General features: G+C 41.5%; 1 protein-coding gene across 1 annotated transcript in view; it reads right to left on the bottom strand.

Annotated features, from left to right (window-relative positions):
- The window catches only part of KTI12 (KTI12 chromatin associated homolog), a gene marked incomplete at its 3' end in the record, with an annotated part of 199,452 nt that overhangs the window by 21,363 nt on the left and 160,487 nt on the right, over positions 1-17,602 (bottom strand). Inside the window, exons 13-17 of the mRNA XM_082253511.1 lie at positions 12,922-12,981; positions 11,875-11,927; positions 5,894-6,038; positions 5,429-5,802; positions 4,803-5,031 (exon numbers count right to left, since the gene is read on the bottom strand). Coding sequence (XP_082109637.1) covers positions 4,803-5,031; positions 5,429-5,802; positions 5,894-6,038; positions 11,875-11,927; positions 12,922-12,981 — 861 coding nt within the window. The remainder of the gene's footprint in view (positions 1-4,802; positions 5,032-5,428; positions 5,803-5,893; positions 6,039-11,874; positions 11,928-12,921; positions 12,982-17,602) is intronic.

The raw sequence follows: 17,602 nt of genomic DNA, 5'->3' as shown, positions 1-17,602 counted from the left end.
TTCACATGGGCATTCAGGTTCACCTGTCAGTTTTTCAGGAGGACCTGAATGGAAGGTCCATGGGGCCCCATTGTCAGACAGATGTAAGCGGACTTGTGTCCATTTAAAACTGCCTTCCTCTGGGTCCGTTCAAGGTCTGGGAAAAAAAAAAAACGGGGTTGAGTGATGTAAATGGACAGTGAAGTCCTTTTAACCCGGCAGCCTCTAGAGTTCACAGGGGTCCGTGGGGCAGAAACTGAATGAGCTCAGATGTCAAACCACTGACATCCATCCCATTTGGCTCCGATCAGCAGGGAATCTGCTCACAGAAAGCGAGCTTAGAAAGCAATTGAAAAAACACAATGTAATAAATGCTTTAGAATACCAGTGTCTACTTTTTTCTAACATCGTACAATTCTGATACCCTCGTATATTCTTTCAGGGAAATTCTTCTACTTTTTTTTTTTAAATATAGAGCATCAGTCAAGACTGTTCAAGAAAGATAGCAACCCATTTATTGTCTATGTGTGCTAATAATTTAAACCAAGGAAAGTTCAAAATAGAAGGGAGAAAACCATCTTTAGAGATGGTCATTTAGCTAGTTTAGTTGTTAGGCAGTTTTTAGCCTAAATTGTTCAAACTTGATAGTTGGTTTGTAACATTGTCTAAAAGTGAACCTGAACTTTGCTTATATAGGGCAAAGCAATAGGTTCACCTATATGCTGCCACCCCGAGCTGCATATACTCACCTTCCCTTAGCTTCCCTGCTGCTCCAACCGCCAGTGGGAGAGAGAAGAAGATGCCCTCTGTAAGACACCCTCTGCAAATTCCAACTTACTCTGGTTGATGTTCACACAGGGCCACATAATCTCTACCCACACAATACAGTGCTAGGTGCCTGAGCAGTCCAAATCTAGGAAAGAAAGTGTTACATGACCCCATTCCAAAAAATACCAAAGTATTTCTCTTTGCTCCAGGTTGCCCTGCAAAGCAAGTAAACTGCTGTCTTGTAGGGATGATCGAACTTTTGAAAAGTTCGGTTTGACCAGAACACCCGAATTTTCCAAAAGTTCGGTTCGGATTTCAGAACCCCATTGAAATCAATGGGACCCGAACTTCGGTAATCAAAAAACACAATTTTTAAGCCCTAAAACCCAATAAATGCCCCTAAAAAGTGCCTAGGGTTCTGGGTCATGCCCCATTAAAAAAGATTTTTTGATTTTTACTTTGGATTTAGTATCTGGGGGGGTCTAAAAGGTGTGCATGTGAAGTTTCAGCTCTGTAGCATGTCCAGAACCATGAAAAAAAAAAAAAAAGATAATTTTTCAGTAGAACAGGGATGTGGGTCGGGACCCTCCTTTAACTTTAACACCTATATGATCTTTTTTTCTGGTTCTGGACATGCTACAGAGCTGAAACTTCACAGGTACACCTTTTAGACCCCCCAGACACAAAATCACACAAAAAAAGTTCTTAGAAATTGTCATTTTTGATAAAAAAGACAATTATTGAAAAATTAAAAAAAAAGAGATTTTTTGATTTTTACTTTGGATTTAGTATCTGGGGGGTCTAAAAGGTGTGCATGTGAAGTTTCAGCTCTGTAGCATGTCCAGAACCATGAAAAAAAAGATTGTTTGTATTAGAAAACTTTCAGCACAGGAGTATGGCTCCTCTGCTGTAACACCTTGCCGGTTTAATAGAAGGCATTTTTTTGGGTTCTTTGCAGTCAGGAAAAACATCTGAACTTGTGTATAGTGGTACAAGTTCAGATGTTTTGCCTGCCTCCAAAAACCCCCAAAAAATGCCAGCAAAAACACACCTGGGCATTTTTTTTTTGACGCTAGCGTTTTTTTTGGCATTTTTTGGGGTTCTTTTGAGGCAGGCAAAACATCTGAACTTGTGTATAGTGGTGTATATACACACATCCATATATTTATATACACACCTAGACATATATAGGTGTGATAGTAGCAGAAATATATGCTTGCGCTAATGAAATCATTTACAGCAATATATTTCTGCTACTATCACACCTATATATGTCTAGGTGTGTATATAAATATATGTATGTGTGTATATATACCACTATCCACAAGTTCAGATGTTTTGCCTGCCTCAAAAGAACCCCAAAAAATGCCCAAAAAAACGCTAGCGTCAAAAAAAAAAAATGCCCAGGTGTGTTTTTGCTGGCATTTTTTGGGGGGTTTTGGAGGCAGGCAAAACATCTGAACTTGTGCACAGTACCACTATACACAAGTTCAGATGTTTTTTCTGACTCCAAAGAACCCAAAAAAATGCCTGCTATTAAAGCGGTAAGGTGCTGTGCAAAGCGAGAAACCATATTGGTGTGATCTGAAAGTTTTCTAATACAAACAATCTTTTTTTTATGGTTCTGGACATGCTACAGAGCTGAAACTTCACATGTACACTTTTTAGACCCCCCAGATACTAAATCCAAAGTAAAAATAAAAAAATCTCTCTTTTTTTTTTAATTTTTTCAATAATTGGCTTTTTTATCAAAAATGACAATTTTTAAGAACTTTTTTTGTGTGATTTTGTGTCTGGGGGGTCTAAAAGGTGTACCTGTGAAGTTTCAGCTCCGTAGCATGTCCAGAACCAGAAAAAAAAAGGATTGTTTGTATTAGAAAACTTTCAGCACAGGAATATGGCTTCTCTGCTGTAACACCTTGCCGGTTTCAAAGCAGGCATTTTTTTGGGTTCTTTGCAGTCAGGAAAAACATCTGAACTTGTGTATAGTGGTACTGTGCACAAGTTCAGATGTTTTGCCTGCCTCCAAAACCCCCCAAAAAATGCCAGCAAAAACACACCTGGGCATTTTTTTTTTTTTTGACGCTAGTGTTTTTTTGGCATTTTTTTGGGTTCTTTTGAGGCAGGCAAAACATCTGAACTTGTGTATAGTGGTATATATACACACATACATATATTTATATACACACCTAGACATATATATAGGTGTGATAGTAGCAGAAATATATTACTGTAAATGATTTCATTAGCGCAAGCATTTATTTCTGCTACTATCACACCTATATATGTCTAGGTGTGTATATAAATATATGGATGTGTGTAAATACACCACTATACACAAGTTCAGATGTTTTGCCTGCCTCCAAAACCCCCCTCAAACATGTCCTCAAAAAAGCACTGGCAGTGGCAGCCCCTGCAGCATAAAAAATGCTTGGCTGGTGAGAAACCATATAGGTGTGCCGAAGCAATTCCGAGAAATGATCATTTCTCTATAGCGGTCACCCTGCTATGGAAGGGTTTTGTCACCCTGCCATAGCAGTCACTGCCAGTTAACCCTACACTACACTATGGTCCCCTTACACATAACACTTTCCCTACAGAAACTGAATTTTTGAAGCTAACTTAAGTGTAAAGGAGCACTCTAACTACACTAGATATCCCTTTCCTCACACTAAAAATAGCTAAATGACACTTCTAAAGTAAAATTAACTGCTTCCACTCTCTTCCATGTCCAGTATAACAATGCTAGGAATATGGCGGGGGCGATCTTATATACTGGGGGGCGTATTCACTAATGATTGGTCTAGGGACCCCCTAGTCACTCCAATCACATTCCTAGCATTCTCCTGCCCCCTCAATTGGCTTTTGCTAATGGTTCTGGTCCAATCACGGGCTTTTAAAGCCCATTTCCTGAAGCATTTCATTTTGGGCGGTTCTGGTTGCCGAATTCCGAACTTTTTGGGCAAAAAGTTCTAAATTCGGCCGAACCTCGAACACCCAATGTTCGGGCCGAACCGATGGTCGACCCGAACCATTCGATCATCCCTACTGTCTTGTAGGTTCACTAAAAAGGCCCAGAGTTGGGTGGACCAGAGAAGTATAAAAGTAAAACGTACAATGGCTTAAAGGTTGCATGATTTAAAAATTATATGATATTGGGAGAGTCTGAGGATCGTAGACATCAAGAGTTGAATTTTTGTACAGCCCTGGCCTAAAGTGTAAATACTGGCAAAATCAAAGAATTACATATATGATGTCTGTCACTAGAGGGGAGCATGAAAATCTACATTCTGAGGAAAAACATGGTTAGTCCACAACAAATGCCCCCTGTCGGAGGAGGTGCCACTGCATTATCTAGCTAATTACCCCTGAAGAAGCATACAGCTTCGAAATGCGTTGGGTATCCTGCTGCTGCTGTTCTGCATTTCTCTGTGCTGTGTTTTTTTATGGAACTGTTTGTCAATTTACTCTGTTATGTATTATGTATGTTCTATATTCTTGTATAATAAAATGCTAATATTTTTTATGAATTTTTGTATCTATTTGCCTGCCTAAAAAGTCCCAACCGCTTAGGGGATTTTCTTCTTTTGTACCATTCTGCGGAAAATGGTTTCCTTATATTTTAACTCTAAAGACATGGTAGAGAGGTTAAATACATATAGGAGAAAATAAGATAAAAACCTTTACCAGATGTCTCATTAACACGTGGCTTGGCAACATAGTGACATAGGGACCTTCAAAAGTGCTTTACAGTAGAGGTCCAAAATGTATACTCAACCAGGGTACTATCTGTGTGACATCTACATGCTTATTTTTTAACAGTTCTCTCCTGGTGTTGCATTACTCTTTCACAACCCCAGAACAGAAAGCCTAACTGGCTTTTGCACTGACACATTAGAAACTTTAGATGGCAAGTTTCAAGGGGCAGAGACATCTGTGGTGAGAATATTCCTTTTTTTGGAAATATGGCATACTAGGATAGTGCTACATAATAATGCAAATAGAACTATTTTAGATTTCTCCGAAACAGTAACAACCCAAATATTTACTGGTACCTGTACTGGCTCTTCATGAGAACAATTTAAACAGCCAACCAAGAAAGTACATTCTGGCAATACGAGATCCTTTGCAGCTGCTCCTTGAATGTCCACATACCCCAGCACAGATGAGTATTGGTGCAGGATACTTGGATGAAAAGTGCCGGTAATGCGACTGTTACATTTCTCACATTGTGCTGCACATGGCTGCTTTCCAGTCAGTGACAGGTCTGCTGTAAGATTACACCTAAACAGATACAGCCAAAATGTTAATAAAGGCAAGTAACCACACTACCTGTTTTCAAACTACATTATCTTTGAGCCATTAAATCTACTTCAAAAGGCGCATTTTAGGAAAGTACACAATTGGATAAAGGTTTCAAAACGCTAACCATAATGCTAGGAGTGGCACTAATATCTTATAATAAGATAATATTGTAGCATGATCAAGAATCATTCCAGAGTTGTAGTCTAATACTTTAGTTTGCATTAAGGTTCAAACTGATCTAGGACAGAAAGAGCTGCTCATAAAGACTGCAAGCATAGACAAAAGGGATGTCATTTATTTTGGTATCATGAATAGGGTATCATCATTTTATACCTGGACTAGAAAACTGTTTATGGACTAGCCCCTCATGTCTTACCTGCTGCAGAGCAGGGACACCACTATTCGATATGCTGTTAAAGTTCCCACTCCTTCTCCTAGTCGCAGCCCTAAGAACCGGAGTTCTGTCCCCTTTCTTGGACCAGGGCCTCCTCCTCCTCCTTCCACACTCTTCATACCATCAGCCGTTGTGCCAGGCTCTGGATCATCATTGTCATCATCATCATCGCAGCTAACCCAGCTATCAGAATCGTCATCCTCCAAATCTTCCTCTGGACTTTCCTCCAGCTTTGTTTCTTGCAAATCACTATCAGGGTTTACATCCTCACTTGATTTATCGGTGACGGCTGCTTGTAGTTGCTGGTATGGTACAAACTCCAGCCCAGCCTTTTCTACATCAATGTCTCTCTTTAACTGAAAATGGACAAGTAAACAAATATACTATTGACATTAAAAAATCACTCAATTGAATTTACCTGTTTAAGAAAATCAAACATTATTTTACCAGTCGAGCTCCTTCTGTAAATAGTCGTTCCAAGTTGCGATCAAGCCAGTGTAGAAAAGGACGGAATAAAAGCTCCACCTTCCCAATCAGTTGGTTTGTTGCATGCTTTCCTTGTAGCCATGCCTGAGATGCTTCACACACATGTCTGTAACATATAAAAACAACATCAAGTCATTAAGATACTGATCAGGTACTTTTAAAGTGGTTGTAAACCTTAGACACGAAATGGGAACAAAGCTCATCCCTCTATATGGTATAAGTGTTGTTTCTGTCTGCTGCTTTGTTCCTCTGTTATCAGCATGAATCACTTCTGACAAGTTTTCCTGACACCAAGAGAAAAATTATGACAGGGGAGGGAGCTTCAGCTGATTGACAGCCTCAGCTCTGTTTCTGTGTGCTGCATGGAGGAGTGTGTGTCCCTTCCCTCCAATCAGCTCTCAGACCTCTCCTCACAGAGTGGAATTTCAGCTCTTCGCCCCATTTTCTTTTTTGTAACTCCCAGACAAGCTTTAAAATTTAGCACTTTGAATGGATGTAGAAAAAAGAGGGCTGCAGATAGACAGAAAAAAAAAAAAAAAAACCTTATGTAGAAGGTTTTGTTTCATCTCTGTATCACCTGAGGCTAGTCACTCACTGGGTATTTATAAGGGTTTATTATCACTTTAAGCCTAGTACACACAATGCGAATATCAGTCAAAAAAAAAAACCGCATTTGGGGCAATCTTCCGATATTCTTTTAGTTAGTACACAGCTTTCAAGAGCCATTCTTGACAGTTCATGTAAAAAAAGACCCAAAGGGACAAGCACAACATTTTTTCTTGTAAGATAACAGGATGAATGATTTTCGTGTAATTAGTATAATATTTGTACAAAAAAATAAAGTAACCAAGACCACACATGCTCTGAAACAAGACAATACATTACATCACTCTCAAAGTTGTATTCTGTTTTACGAGAATTTTCGTAACTTTCGTAACCTCTTCATTTTTGAAATGAGACTAGCATGCTAAAAAAAACAGACAATCATTTGTCCAATATTCTCATCTTGTGTGCTAGTGTATTAGGCTACAAATGAAAATAAAATATCTACCATTTTCTATAAGTGCCTCATTTTTTGCATTTTACTGCAGCTACGCAGTAATTATGGATGGTTTACGATTTACTCCTGATGGGAGCAGCTGGTTAGATGAACTTATGCTATGAACTTCATTCTGTTTAATATAAAGTGGAATGAAGTGGATGTAAACCCTCTCCTATACGCAGTGAAGTAACACCCTAAGATGATACACAGAGATAAGACAAATCTCCCTACATTACAATTACATGTATATCCGCTGTCCAGCTTTCTATATTCTTTAGAAAGTGCACATCATCTAGACATTTTTCTACCTGTTTTAGCAGTGGGAGGGGAGTCTTGGCATACACTCTGTGTGTGAGCTGATTGGAGGAAAGGCATACCCCCCCCCCCCCCTTCACATAGGCAGAGGAATGAAGAAACTTGCAGAGCTGTGCTGTAAATAGACCGGTGTACTGCCGAAATTTCCAACCTGCCGAGATCTCCAACCCGCGTCACTTCCGGTCGGAGATCTCGGCAATTTACCGCTACCGCGCATGCGCCGCCTTGAAAGTACATTCACAGAGCACTCCGTGCATGAGTTGGACTTCTTGGCAGCTCAATAGAATACTACTGCACATGCGCAAATGGCAATGCCTGTTCACGTAGAACTGCAACTCTGTGCACGAGAATTGGACTTCTCAGCATCTCAATAGAATACTACTGCGCATGTGCCCGCGGACAGTGCCTTACAGTTGCAGCTTTTGGCAAATAATAACCCCTGCACAGTGCTATCCCCCACAGTAACTTGTACAAGTTGGAGCTTTTGGCAAATAAAAACCCCTGCACAGTGCTATCCCCCACAGTAACTTGTACAATTAAGCCTGAAAAGAAATGCTGGGATTTATAGTTCCTCAAAAAAAAAAAAATGTGAATCTGAGCTTAAAAGTACATGCTGGGATTTATAGTTCCTCTCAAAAAAAAAAAAAAAAAAAACACAATTGTGAACAGCGCGTGATGGGGGACACAGGCTGAATGATGGAGGAGAACACAGGCTGCGTTATGGGGGACAGGCTGGATGACAGCGGGGACACTGGCTGCATGATGGGGGGACACAGGCTGGATGATGGCGGGGAACACGGGCTGCGTTATAGGGGACACAGGCTGGATGACGGCGGGGAAAACAGGCTGGGTTTATGGGGGACACAGGCTGGATAACGGCAGGTAACACAGGCTGGGTTATGGGGGACACAGGCTGCGTGATGGGGACAGGCTGGATAACGGCGGGGACACAGGCTGTGTCCCCCATTACGCGGTGTTCACAATTGTGTTTTTTTTTTTTTGGAGAGGAACTATAAATCCCAGCATGTACTTTCAAGCTCAGATTCACAATTTTGTTTTGGGGGGAACTATAAATCCCAGCATTCCCTTTCAGGCTTAATTGTACAAGTTACTGTGGGGGATAGCACTGTGTGGGGGTTTTTATTTGCCAAAAGCTCCAACTTGTACAAGTTACTGTGGGGGATAGCACTGTGCAGGGGTTATTTGCCAAAAGTTGCAACTGTAAGGCACTGCCCGCGCAGTAGTATTCTATTGAGCTGCCGAGAAGTCCAATTCTCGTGCACGGAGTTGGAGTTCTCCGTGAACGGGCATTGCCATTCGCAGTAGTATTCTATTGAGCTGCCGAGACGTCCAACTTATGCACGGAGTTGGAGTCCTCTGTGAACGTGCTTTCAAGGCGGCGCATGCGCTGTATTGGGATCTCCGACCGGAAGTGATGTGGTTTGGAGATCTCGGCAGGTTGGAAATATCAGCAGTACACCGGCTCTCTACTTATCTGTCTCGAAGTCCCTTCCCTGACACAAAAAAATTCTGGCTTCTTTTATCTCCTGTATTGCAGAGCTTGTCAGAGTAGCAGAAAGAAACGGGACTTAGGGCTTTGGAGAGAGATAAGTAAACACTACAGTTAGATGTGCCCAGGTCAGATTTCATGAACAGGGTTTACATCCACTTTATACTTCAAACATTCTGCATATAAAGTTAAACAAAGAGAAAAGTTAGGTTAGGACCACACAAATAGGTGAAGACCTTATTGACATCATACTATGAACTTTATTCTGCTTTAGCCCCGGTTCACACTTGTGCGAGTGCCGGGTTCGCATGTAATGTCGGAGCGCACTGCTCCTTCATTACATGCGATCGGCTGTGCGGTGCGAGTTTAGCCATACACTTTGTATGGCTAAATTCGCACCGCAGCAAACACGCACAGGGACCCTTTTTGGAAGCCGCATCAGGATCGGATCGCACAGCGGTTCACACTTGTGCGATCCGATCCTGTGCGAACTGCACGATCGCACTGCGATATGCGATCAAACTGGGGGTGTCGTTAAGATTACATTGACACCCCCAGCGTATTGCATATGGCAGTGTGAACTGTCGGGGGTGCGTGTGCGATGCGGGAACAGGCTGCGGATTCGCAGCCTTCCCGCACTCGCATAAGTGTGAACCGGGGCTTAAACTTCAAAATTTCTGCACATAGGTAATAAAAAAAAAAAAAAAAAGGAAGTAGTCTGTGTTGCTTACAGCAACAAATCAGATTCCATATGCCATAATTGTAAAATAAGAGCAGAGATCTGACTGATTGCTACTGGAAGCACAGATTAACAGGCAATGCTGTTTCCTATGGTACTTTAGAGGGGGCTTCTTGTTTTGTTCTATCTCACTGCTACTGTTCCTCTAAAATCACCAGCCCCACTAGAGCCAGAAAAGCCATATCTTACACTGATGAGGGTTAAGAAGCCTGAAACAGCTGTATGCAAGTTGGTAATACTGATTCTGTAAAATGATTGCTTTATCTTTGCTATACACCAGCAGTTCTGGATGCACTGATGGCCATAAAAGGAATGATTTTGATGACCCCGCCCCCTTATAAGCAAAGTCTGAACGTCTTGTTTTTAGGCTTAGTGCTGGAAGTGAGGCAATGCTGTATCTCACATAAATAACTGAAAGCCTAGTTTTATATTGTAGCATAAATATACAATAAATGGCTCTTGATAGACTTTTCTTTAACCACCGCTGCTTTTCCTAGGCTCTGCCGTCCCATTAGTGAGTCCGGGCCACTTCAACCGGTGTCATCTAGTGCACTGCACAGAGATAGAGGAAGTGATCTTGTGATAGAGGAACCTCAATCTCCGTGAGATCAGAAATTTGGAAGTGACAAGGATTTTGTCACCTCCGGTTTCGGTCTGATGTAAACAAGACATTACCGGCTTATGAAAGCATCTGATCAAACCAATCTCAGTTTGATGAGAGGCTTTGGAGCCCAGAGGTGAGATATGGGGGTCTAATAGACCCCAGATCTCTCCATAAAGGAGACCAGTCATCGCCCATGTTATCACAATGCTAGTCACAGCTTTCTAAGGTTGTGGTAGTGTTGCCAGCAAGTATGCAGATTGTGTATGGTGTTAGGACTACAAGATGCCATGCAAAAGAATGGGTTGCCTGCAAGGTTCCTCTGGCAGCCCATTACACCACTACTAGGTTTGTCCCAAGTACCAGCAAGGAAGCCAGCAAGCCACATTGATATCACTAGCACTTTTGATCCATTGTGGTTTCATCTTGAGCAAGGCCTTGACCTGGAGACTGGAAGACAGAAGCACAATGGTAATTTTACGGCTAACTAACAGTAGAGGAAGACAAGGTTTAGATATACCTAAAAAATACTGCCTAAGGCCTCATTTATATGGGCCTAGAGATTCAGCAAAATAAGTACTTTAGACTTTATTGTATTGCTCCTGCACCACCTGCAAACACACTAGGTAATAAAAAACAATGGCAGTCATATGGGACAGTACACATTAGCATGTTTTCGTGTGTTGTCAAGACTTTTAGGGCATGTACTGTTCTCTATGCTTTGCGAAAGGCTGTCGCCTCCACTAAGCACCTAAAGCGTTTTTGGCACATTCAGTGTGTGTTTTTGAGACATTCACTGTGTTCTTTTTGGAAGAAAAAAAAACCTGAAAACCAGAGTTGGCGTTTGGTCAGCAGATATTAAAGCACCACAACCTGTGTGAAATGTGTCTTGAATATGTATTAATGCTGTAGCCAGGTTAACCTGCACTTGTGAAAGAGGCCTAAAGGCTGGCACACATGGCCAAATTTCAGCCAGTTCAACAGAAACCGGCTGCCATTCGGCCCGTTTGTACAGAGGCCTGTCCAATGACCAGCTTTTATCGAACAGGCATGTTGGAAAACCAGCATCCAATCAGCACTTACAGCCAATGAATGAGAGCTGATCAGTGTGTTTTAGAAGGAGAGTGGGGGGGGGGGGGGTTCCCCCTGTCAGAACACAATAGCTCAGTGGGGGAAGATAGGCACACTAACATCGCTCAGTTAGTACGATGACCACTCAGTTTTTTTTTTTCATTTAGCCACTGGGTAAATAAACTCGCCTTGTGTACCTAGCAGAAGAAAAAAAAATACAAAGCATTTACAATTTTGAACCCTTAAGGTAGTTTCATTGCACAAGGAGATAAAAGCTGGCGAGCTTAGCCCTAAAGTTAGAAATGGCAAACTGCTAGTAACAAAGTTAAAATAAATTAGAGATGCACACATAGGAGGAGGACAGTTTTCTGGCTTTTAATATCAGTTTTCCTAATATCTTGTAACACCTGCTCTTAGGCAGAACTTTTAGTTTTAAGTTTAAGGTTGCTGACCTGTTCAACTAAATAAAAAACAGGCAGGTAACTGCATGCAGAAAGTGAACAATGCATTTGCTCTGTGCGTTATGTGCAAGGTTTCATAATAACCCTTTAAAGCTGCAACACTCCCGCAATTTCTGCGCCCCCAATCTGCTTTTGTGACAGCGGTCGGGTATCCTCTCACACAACAGCAATTTCATATAATTTCTGATGAATTATTACCTTACCTGCCCATAACTGAGGGTAAAACTTGATCCTCAGGGATCTGTATTGTAAAAACCTGAAATTCAAATAAATATTTAATTTCTGGAAAGATTGTGCTTACAAAAATAGTACCTATAACCCATTGAACCCATAGACATCTTTAGGATATCACCCACTATGTCAGCAGAGGGAGCTTTCCTCCACTCACACCCATTGATTTAATTACCTTATGGTCTGTCTTCTTTGGTAAAATGAACTTAATATAAAAAATCTGGTATATTAGAACGTCCACCAATTAGGACAGTTTTCATAATCCCACCTGAACTAGCAAAATGATAGCTGAAACACATATTGGATTCAATGGGCAATGCCTCTATTTTCAATGACACAAGGGTTCATAAATGAGGAACATATTAATTTCATCACTGTCTTATAAAAACATAAAATGGAAACCTAATAAATTACTGCTGTTAGGCTAGAAACCAGGATTGTTAACTGGGAACCTTAAGTAAGAAGGGCAGCAAGAAGGTGATGATAACAAACAAAGCAATCGGCCGTCAATCTTTACATTTTTATAATTCAACAAAGAGTTCTGGTGAGACACAAAATGATGAAAATACATCAAACGTCATCTCAAAGCCAACAAAGATCTTATTAAATCCTCTTTGGGAGACAGTGTGGGGACAGCTTTAATCTCCTGAATGTAATCTTGTAAAAAAAAAAGCATGGAGGGAAGGGAGGTGGAATTAATTGCACTGAATGAAGTTGTTAGAATGATCCCAGCTCACTGTGTGCGTGAGATGAAAGGGGGACATAGATGAGATTTACTGGTTTCCAAGATGGGAGAAATTACTATACATTTCTGTAGGAAGTTTAACCCCCTATAATAAATAAGTAGAATAGTTGGTGTGGATACAACTGTTAGAGCAATGTGGATAAAAGAACTCTAAGAATTTAATTTACCCCAAATCACAATTATGTTAACCTCTTGAAAGTGACATGCTGATCAGGTTAAAGGGTTAGCAGCTTGTGATTAGCAGCATAAATAATGGAATCTGTGGAACAAATACCTCCAAGGGATAATCCTCTGGAAACTCCAGCAAGATCTCCATCTCTTTCAGGTCAAAAGGCTAAGGGAAAGATAAATAAATAGATGAGTCTATGAACTTTATAAATACTAATGGCATCAAGAGTACAAGTGGCACATGAACTCTCAAAGCCTTCTCCTAAGTATCCTAACATTTAAATTAGGCCAAAAATGACCGCATTTATCGGCGTATAACACGCACCTTCATTTTAAGAAGGAAGTTTCAGGAAAGAAACATTTTAATCAAATAAAAATAATAATACACAGCCTTAATAATACAGATCCTTCCATTACCACAGGCCCGTAAAGCCCCGTCTTTCTCTGTCCCAAAATTTGTTTTTTGAACCCTCAATAGGGGTAAGGGCCAATTTGGCACGGTAACTTTTTGTCTACAAATAATACACAGCCCCTTTACATTACACAGTTCCCCCATGCACAGTAGGACACAGAATCTGGAGGGTGGTGTCAATAGTCATACATTCCACTGTCTCCATCCTAGTACCTCTACACCCCAGTACTTCCCAGCTGAGCCCCTACATGTATTGTAGTTGTGGGACTTGGGAGGGATTTGAGGTGTGTTGGAGATAAATTGGGTTGTATAGTAACTTTTTATCCCTTTCTCCAGCCCCCTTTACACTGCACAGCCCCCATGCATTACCAGGATACCCCCAGTCTCCTGGGACAGTTATGCAAGCGTACTCTAAAGTAAAAGAAAAAAATCACTACCAGCCCCTTTTCATAGATGCTTCCTACATTGTCAGTGTAATAGTAAACCGATGCCTCTACCTTGTTAGCGCCGTTCTTTCAAATCCGATCATGTGACCGCTCTCCTCTGACGTTGAATGACCGATCACTCAGAGGAGGAGGAGCGGGAGGAGGAGTGCGGCCAGAAAGACGGAAACAAGCAAGGTATTTAGAGGCAGCGTTTTGAGATGAGTGATATAATGTAGGAAGGATTTAAAAGAAGGGGCTGGTGCTGATTTTTTCCTAACTGCAGAGTACGCTTGCAGGGCTGTCCTGGGGCCAGGAGAGGCGGGGCGGCCAGCCTGACACCACCGATCCCCGCCCCCCCCCCCACATTGCTAAAAAAATATATAAATATATATATTATATATATATATATGCATATAACACGCACCCATTGTTTACACTATTTTTTCAGGGGAAAAAAGTGCGTGTTATACGCCGATAAATACGCTAACTTAAATAAAAAATACATCATCTACCAAAGCATGGGCTTCTTCATGGTCCAGCTGGCTGCCTCTCTTCTGATATTTTTGCTAAATGGGCAAGGAAGTGTTTTGCATGATGCAATGGCACTAAGGCTGGCCATAGATGAGTCATTTTTTTCATTCAACCAGCGGGTTCAACTAAAAAAAAAAAAAAGACTCGATTCCCCCATATACACATTCAAGGTGGAAGGGGGGGGGGGAATCTCCCCACTGAGCTATTGTATTCTGACAGCGGGGAGACTTCCCCTCTCAGAATACACTGATCAGCACTGCTGGCTATAGCCTGCAGTGCTGATAGAGTGGGGAAAATCCAATCGGGCTGTTGTACAAGTGTCAAATCAGTAGATTGACTTCTGCACAACCACCCAATCCATACATGGATTGAAATTCAGGTGGCTCCCGCTGAACTGCCCGAAATTCGATCCATGTATGGCTTGAGTAAGGCAAAGGCACAGAAGCCTGTTTCTGAGCAAGAAATGGCGTCTCTGCCTCACATAGAACCTGTTCTTGACTACAGCAAAAAAGAAGTGTTAGAAAACCAACAGCTGGTCAGACCAGCAGAGAGTTTCTATTAGGAAAAGTCTTTCAGGGTTGCAAATTTTATTTTTTTATTGGCAGCAGCAAGTGGGGGCAAGGTCGAGCAAGTCCACTTTAAAGGATAACTCCATGGAGCAGTAATTTATAATTTAACATAATCCATCAGGTTGAAAAGACCAATCTGTAGATATCAGAGTATTCAGTGGACAAGGCCACTTTCTTGAGGTAAATGCCCACAATAAATGTGCCCCAATTTGCTGCCATGATTGCACTTGTGATCTCAGCCTGCCTTCCCTTTCACTTTCTGATCTGGGAAAGAGCTTTTCTAGTTCTATATGTATTATATTTATATAAAGTGGGGAAAAAATAAATAAATTACCGCATTTTCCGGCGTATAAGACGACTGGGCATATAAGACGACCCCCCTAATTTTCAAGTTAAAACACAGGTTTTGGGCTATACTCGCCGTATAAGACTACCCCCCCCCCCCTTCCGAAGCAAGTCAACACCATTGAAAAACATCAGATTTCTCATAGATCTCCAAGGTACCCCAAGTACTGTAATACATGTAATCTCTCATAATATCTCCAAAGGTACCCTAAGTATTACCAGTAGATGTAATCTCAAGACGCTGGCTGTGCGGGAATCCTGTACCGGTATACCGTATGTACCGTAGCTTCGGCTACATACAGTATACTGCGCTGAGCCAATCACAGTGAGCGATGTATTCTATTATTGAATGCAAAGCCTGCTCAGATTGGCAGAGTCAGAGAGGCGGGCTGATGTTACTCCGCCAATCCGAGCAGGCTTTGCATTCAATAATAGAATACATCGCTCTCCCTGATTGGCTCAGCACGGTACACTGTATGTAGCCAAAACTACGGTACATACGGTATACCGGTACAGCCAGGATTCCTACACAGCCAGCGTCTTGAGAGATTACATCTACCGGTAATACTTATACTTAGGTTACCTTAGAGATATTATACTCGGCGTATAAGACGACCCCCCCATTTTTGGGGGATTTTTTTGAGGTTCAAAAGTAGTCTTATACGCCAGAAAATACAGTAGTTGTGTTCATGACCTAGCTCTCACCATTTTGGTGGGCCTATTGCACTGTGCATTCAAGAAATTGCTTCTACAGATTTGCATATGAACAGCTGTACATAAGTTATGGCAAACTAATAAGCAGCATTTCTCCAAAAAGAGAATGAAAAGAAATGTATCTTTACACCACATACATGAAACCCAACACTGGACATATGGTTATGCTGTCTTCGGCACCCCGCTCACACCTACATTTCCCTGTCATTACCCCAGGGCCCACTCTTCTTGTACATTATGCCTGGCCCTCGCCTAGCAGTAAAACCTAATCTACCCCCCCCCCCCCCAACAATGAAGCTTAAAGGAAACCTGGACTGAAAAAAAATACAGGGCTTCCAATGCTCATGCAATTCTAAATGTACTAGTTGCCTGGTTGTTTCTTGTTTCACAACCTCCTGACTTACAAAATCCGAACAAGTATACCGATTAGAAAACTCCTGCCTAGGGATGAGCTTGGGCGTGTTCAGATCCTAAGTCAAATCCACCAAGATGCTATCACCTGTACTGGGCAAATCATAAGTGGTCATGGCATTCCTGCCCCACAGTCGCACACATACTCCTTGTATATGTGTAGAGTGGGAAATGCCCTGGCTGCAGACGATGGTGATAGCTTCCTGGCAGGCTTTCTAACATGGGATTGGACTGGAATCCAAACACGCGCTAGATCATCCCTACTCCTGACCTCCATATTTGTTCCTGGTCATTGACTCAGGAAGTAGTAAAGCCACTGGATTGGTCTGAAGGTCAGGAAACTAGCATTTTCAAGTTAGGGTGCCACAATCGCAAACCAATATATTAATATAAATTAAAAAACTACACAATAGAAACAAAGTCCATCCAAAGGTGAAGAAGTGCCAATTGGAAATCTTGTGATCATTCCTGTGCTCCAACACCAAACACAGCCCCTTACCAGAGAAATCAAAGATATCTCCAGCAATGAAACATTTTGGTCAGAGTGTCTGTAACCATCATGTTCGCTGGCGCACAGGTATTGATTGATACATGCTGTATTTAGTTTTTTTCTATGTAAAAACATTTTTTTTTATAATTATAATTCTGTATGACAGCATTGCACTTTAAATCTGTTCTTTTCCTCTCTCCATGGTCCAATTAGGATGTTTAGGGAGTTGTGATGCCTACCTGATGGGGTTCATCTGACAGTTATCCTGGATATTCCTCATGTGTTTAGGACCTTTATGTCTGATATCTCAAGCAAGTTGCTGTGTTTGGTGTTGGAGCACAGGAGTGATCACGTGTGATTTCCAATCAGCACTTTTTCACTTGTTGATGAACTTTGTTTCTAATGAGGAATTTTTCTTTAATGCATTTGTTTGCGATTGTGGGATATTTTATATGAATGCATTTTTATTCACTGATTTTTTTCACCATTACACATTTATTAAGACATTATGGATTGGGTTATGGCATGTTTTGCTTATGAATTAGAGCCCATTCACACTAGCATGACTTGTGAGGCGACTTGTGTAGCCCCAGGTCGCTTGACATAACAAAAGCAATGTTAATCAATCAGTGCCGTCTTAATTGGCACTACTGAAGTCGCTCCGACTTCAGAAAAGGGTCCTGTACTACTTTGAGGCGACCTGTGATCCGACTGTCCCATATACTTCAATGGGAGTCGCCTCCTTATCTTAATTGAAGCGACTTGTTATCAGACTTTCCAGGAAGAAGAAAGAGATTAGCCAGGCATTCCCCACAGACAAAGTCGCCTGTCTCTTCAAAGTAGTGCACAAGTCTCTTCCAAGTCTCTAAACAAGTCTCTTCAAGTCACGG

The sequence above is a fragment of the Pelophylax lessonae genome, assembly GCF_965119305.1.
Source record: "Pelophylax lessonae genome assembly, chromosome: 4".
NCBI classification, from domain to species: domain Eukaryota; kingdom Metazoa; phylum Chordata; class Amphibia; order Anura; family Ranidae; genus Pelophylax; species Pelophylax lessonae.
The sequence above is the reverse complement of the archived record's forward strand: the minus strand, read 5'-3'. Positions and strand labels throughout refer to the sequence as shown.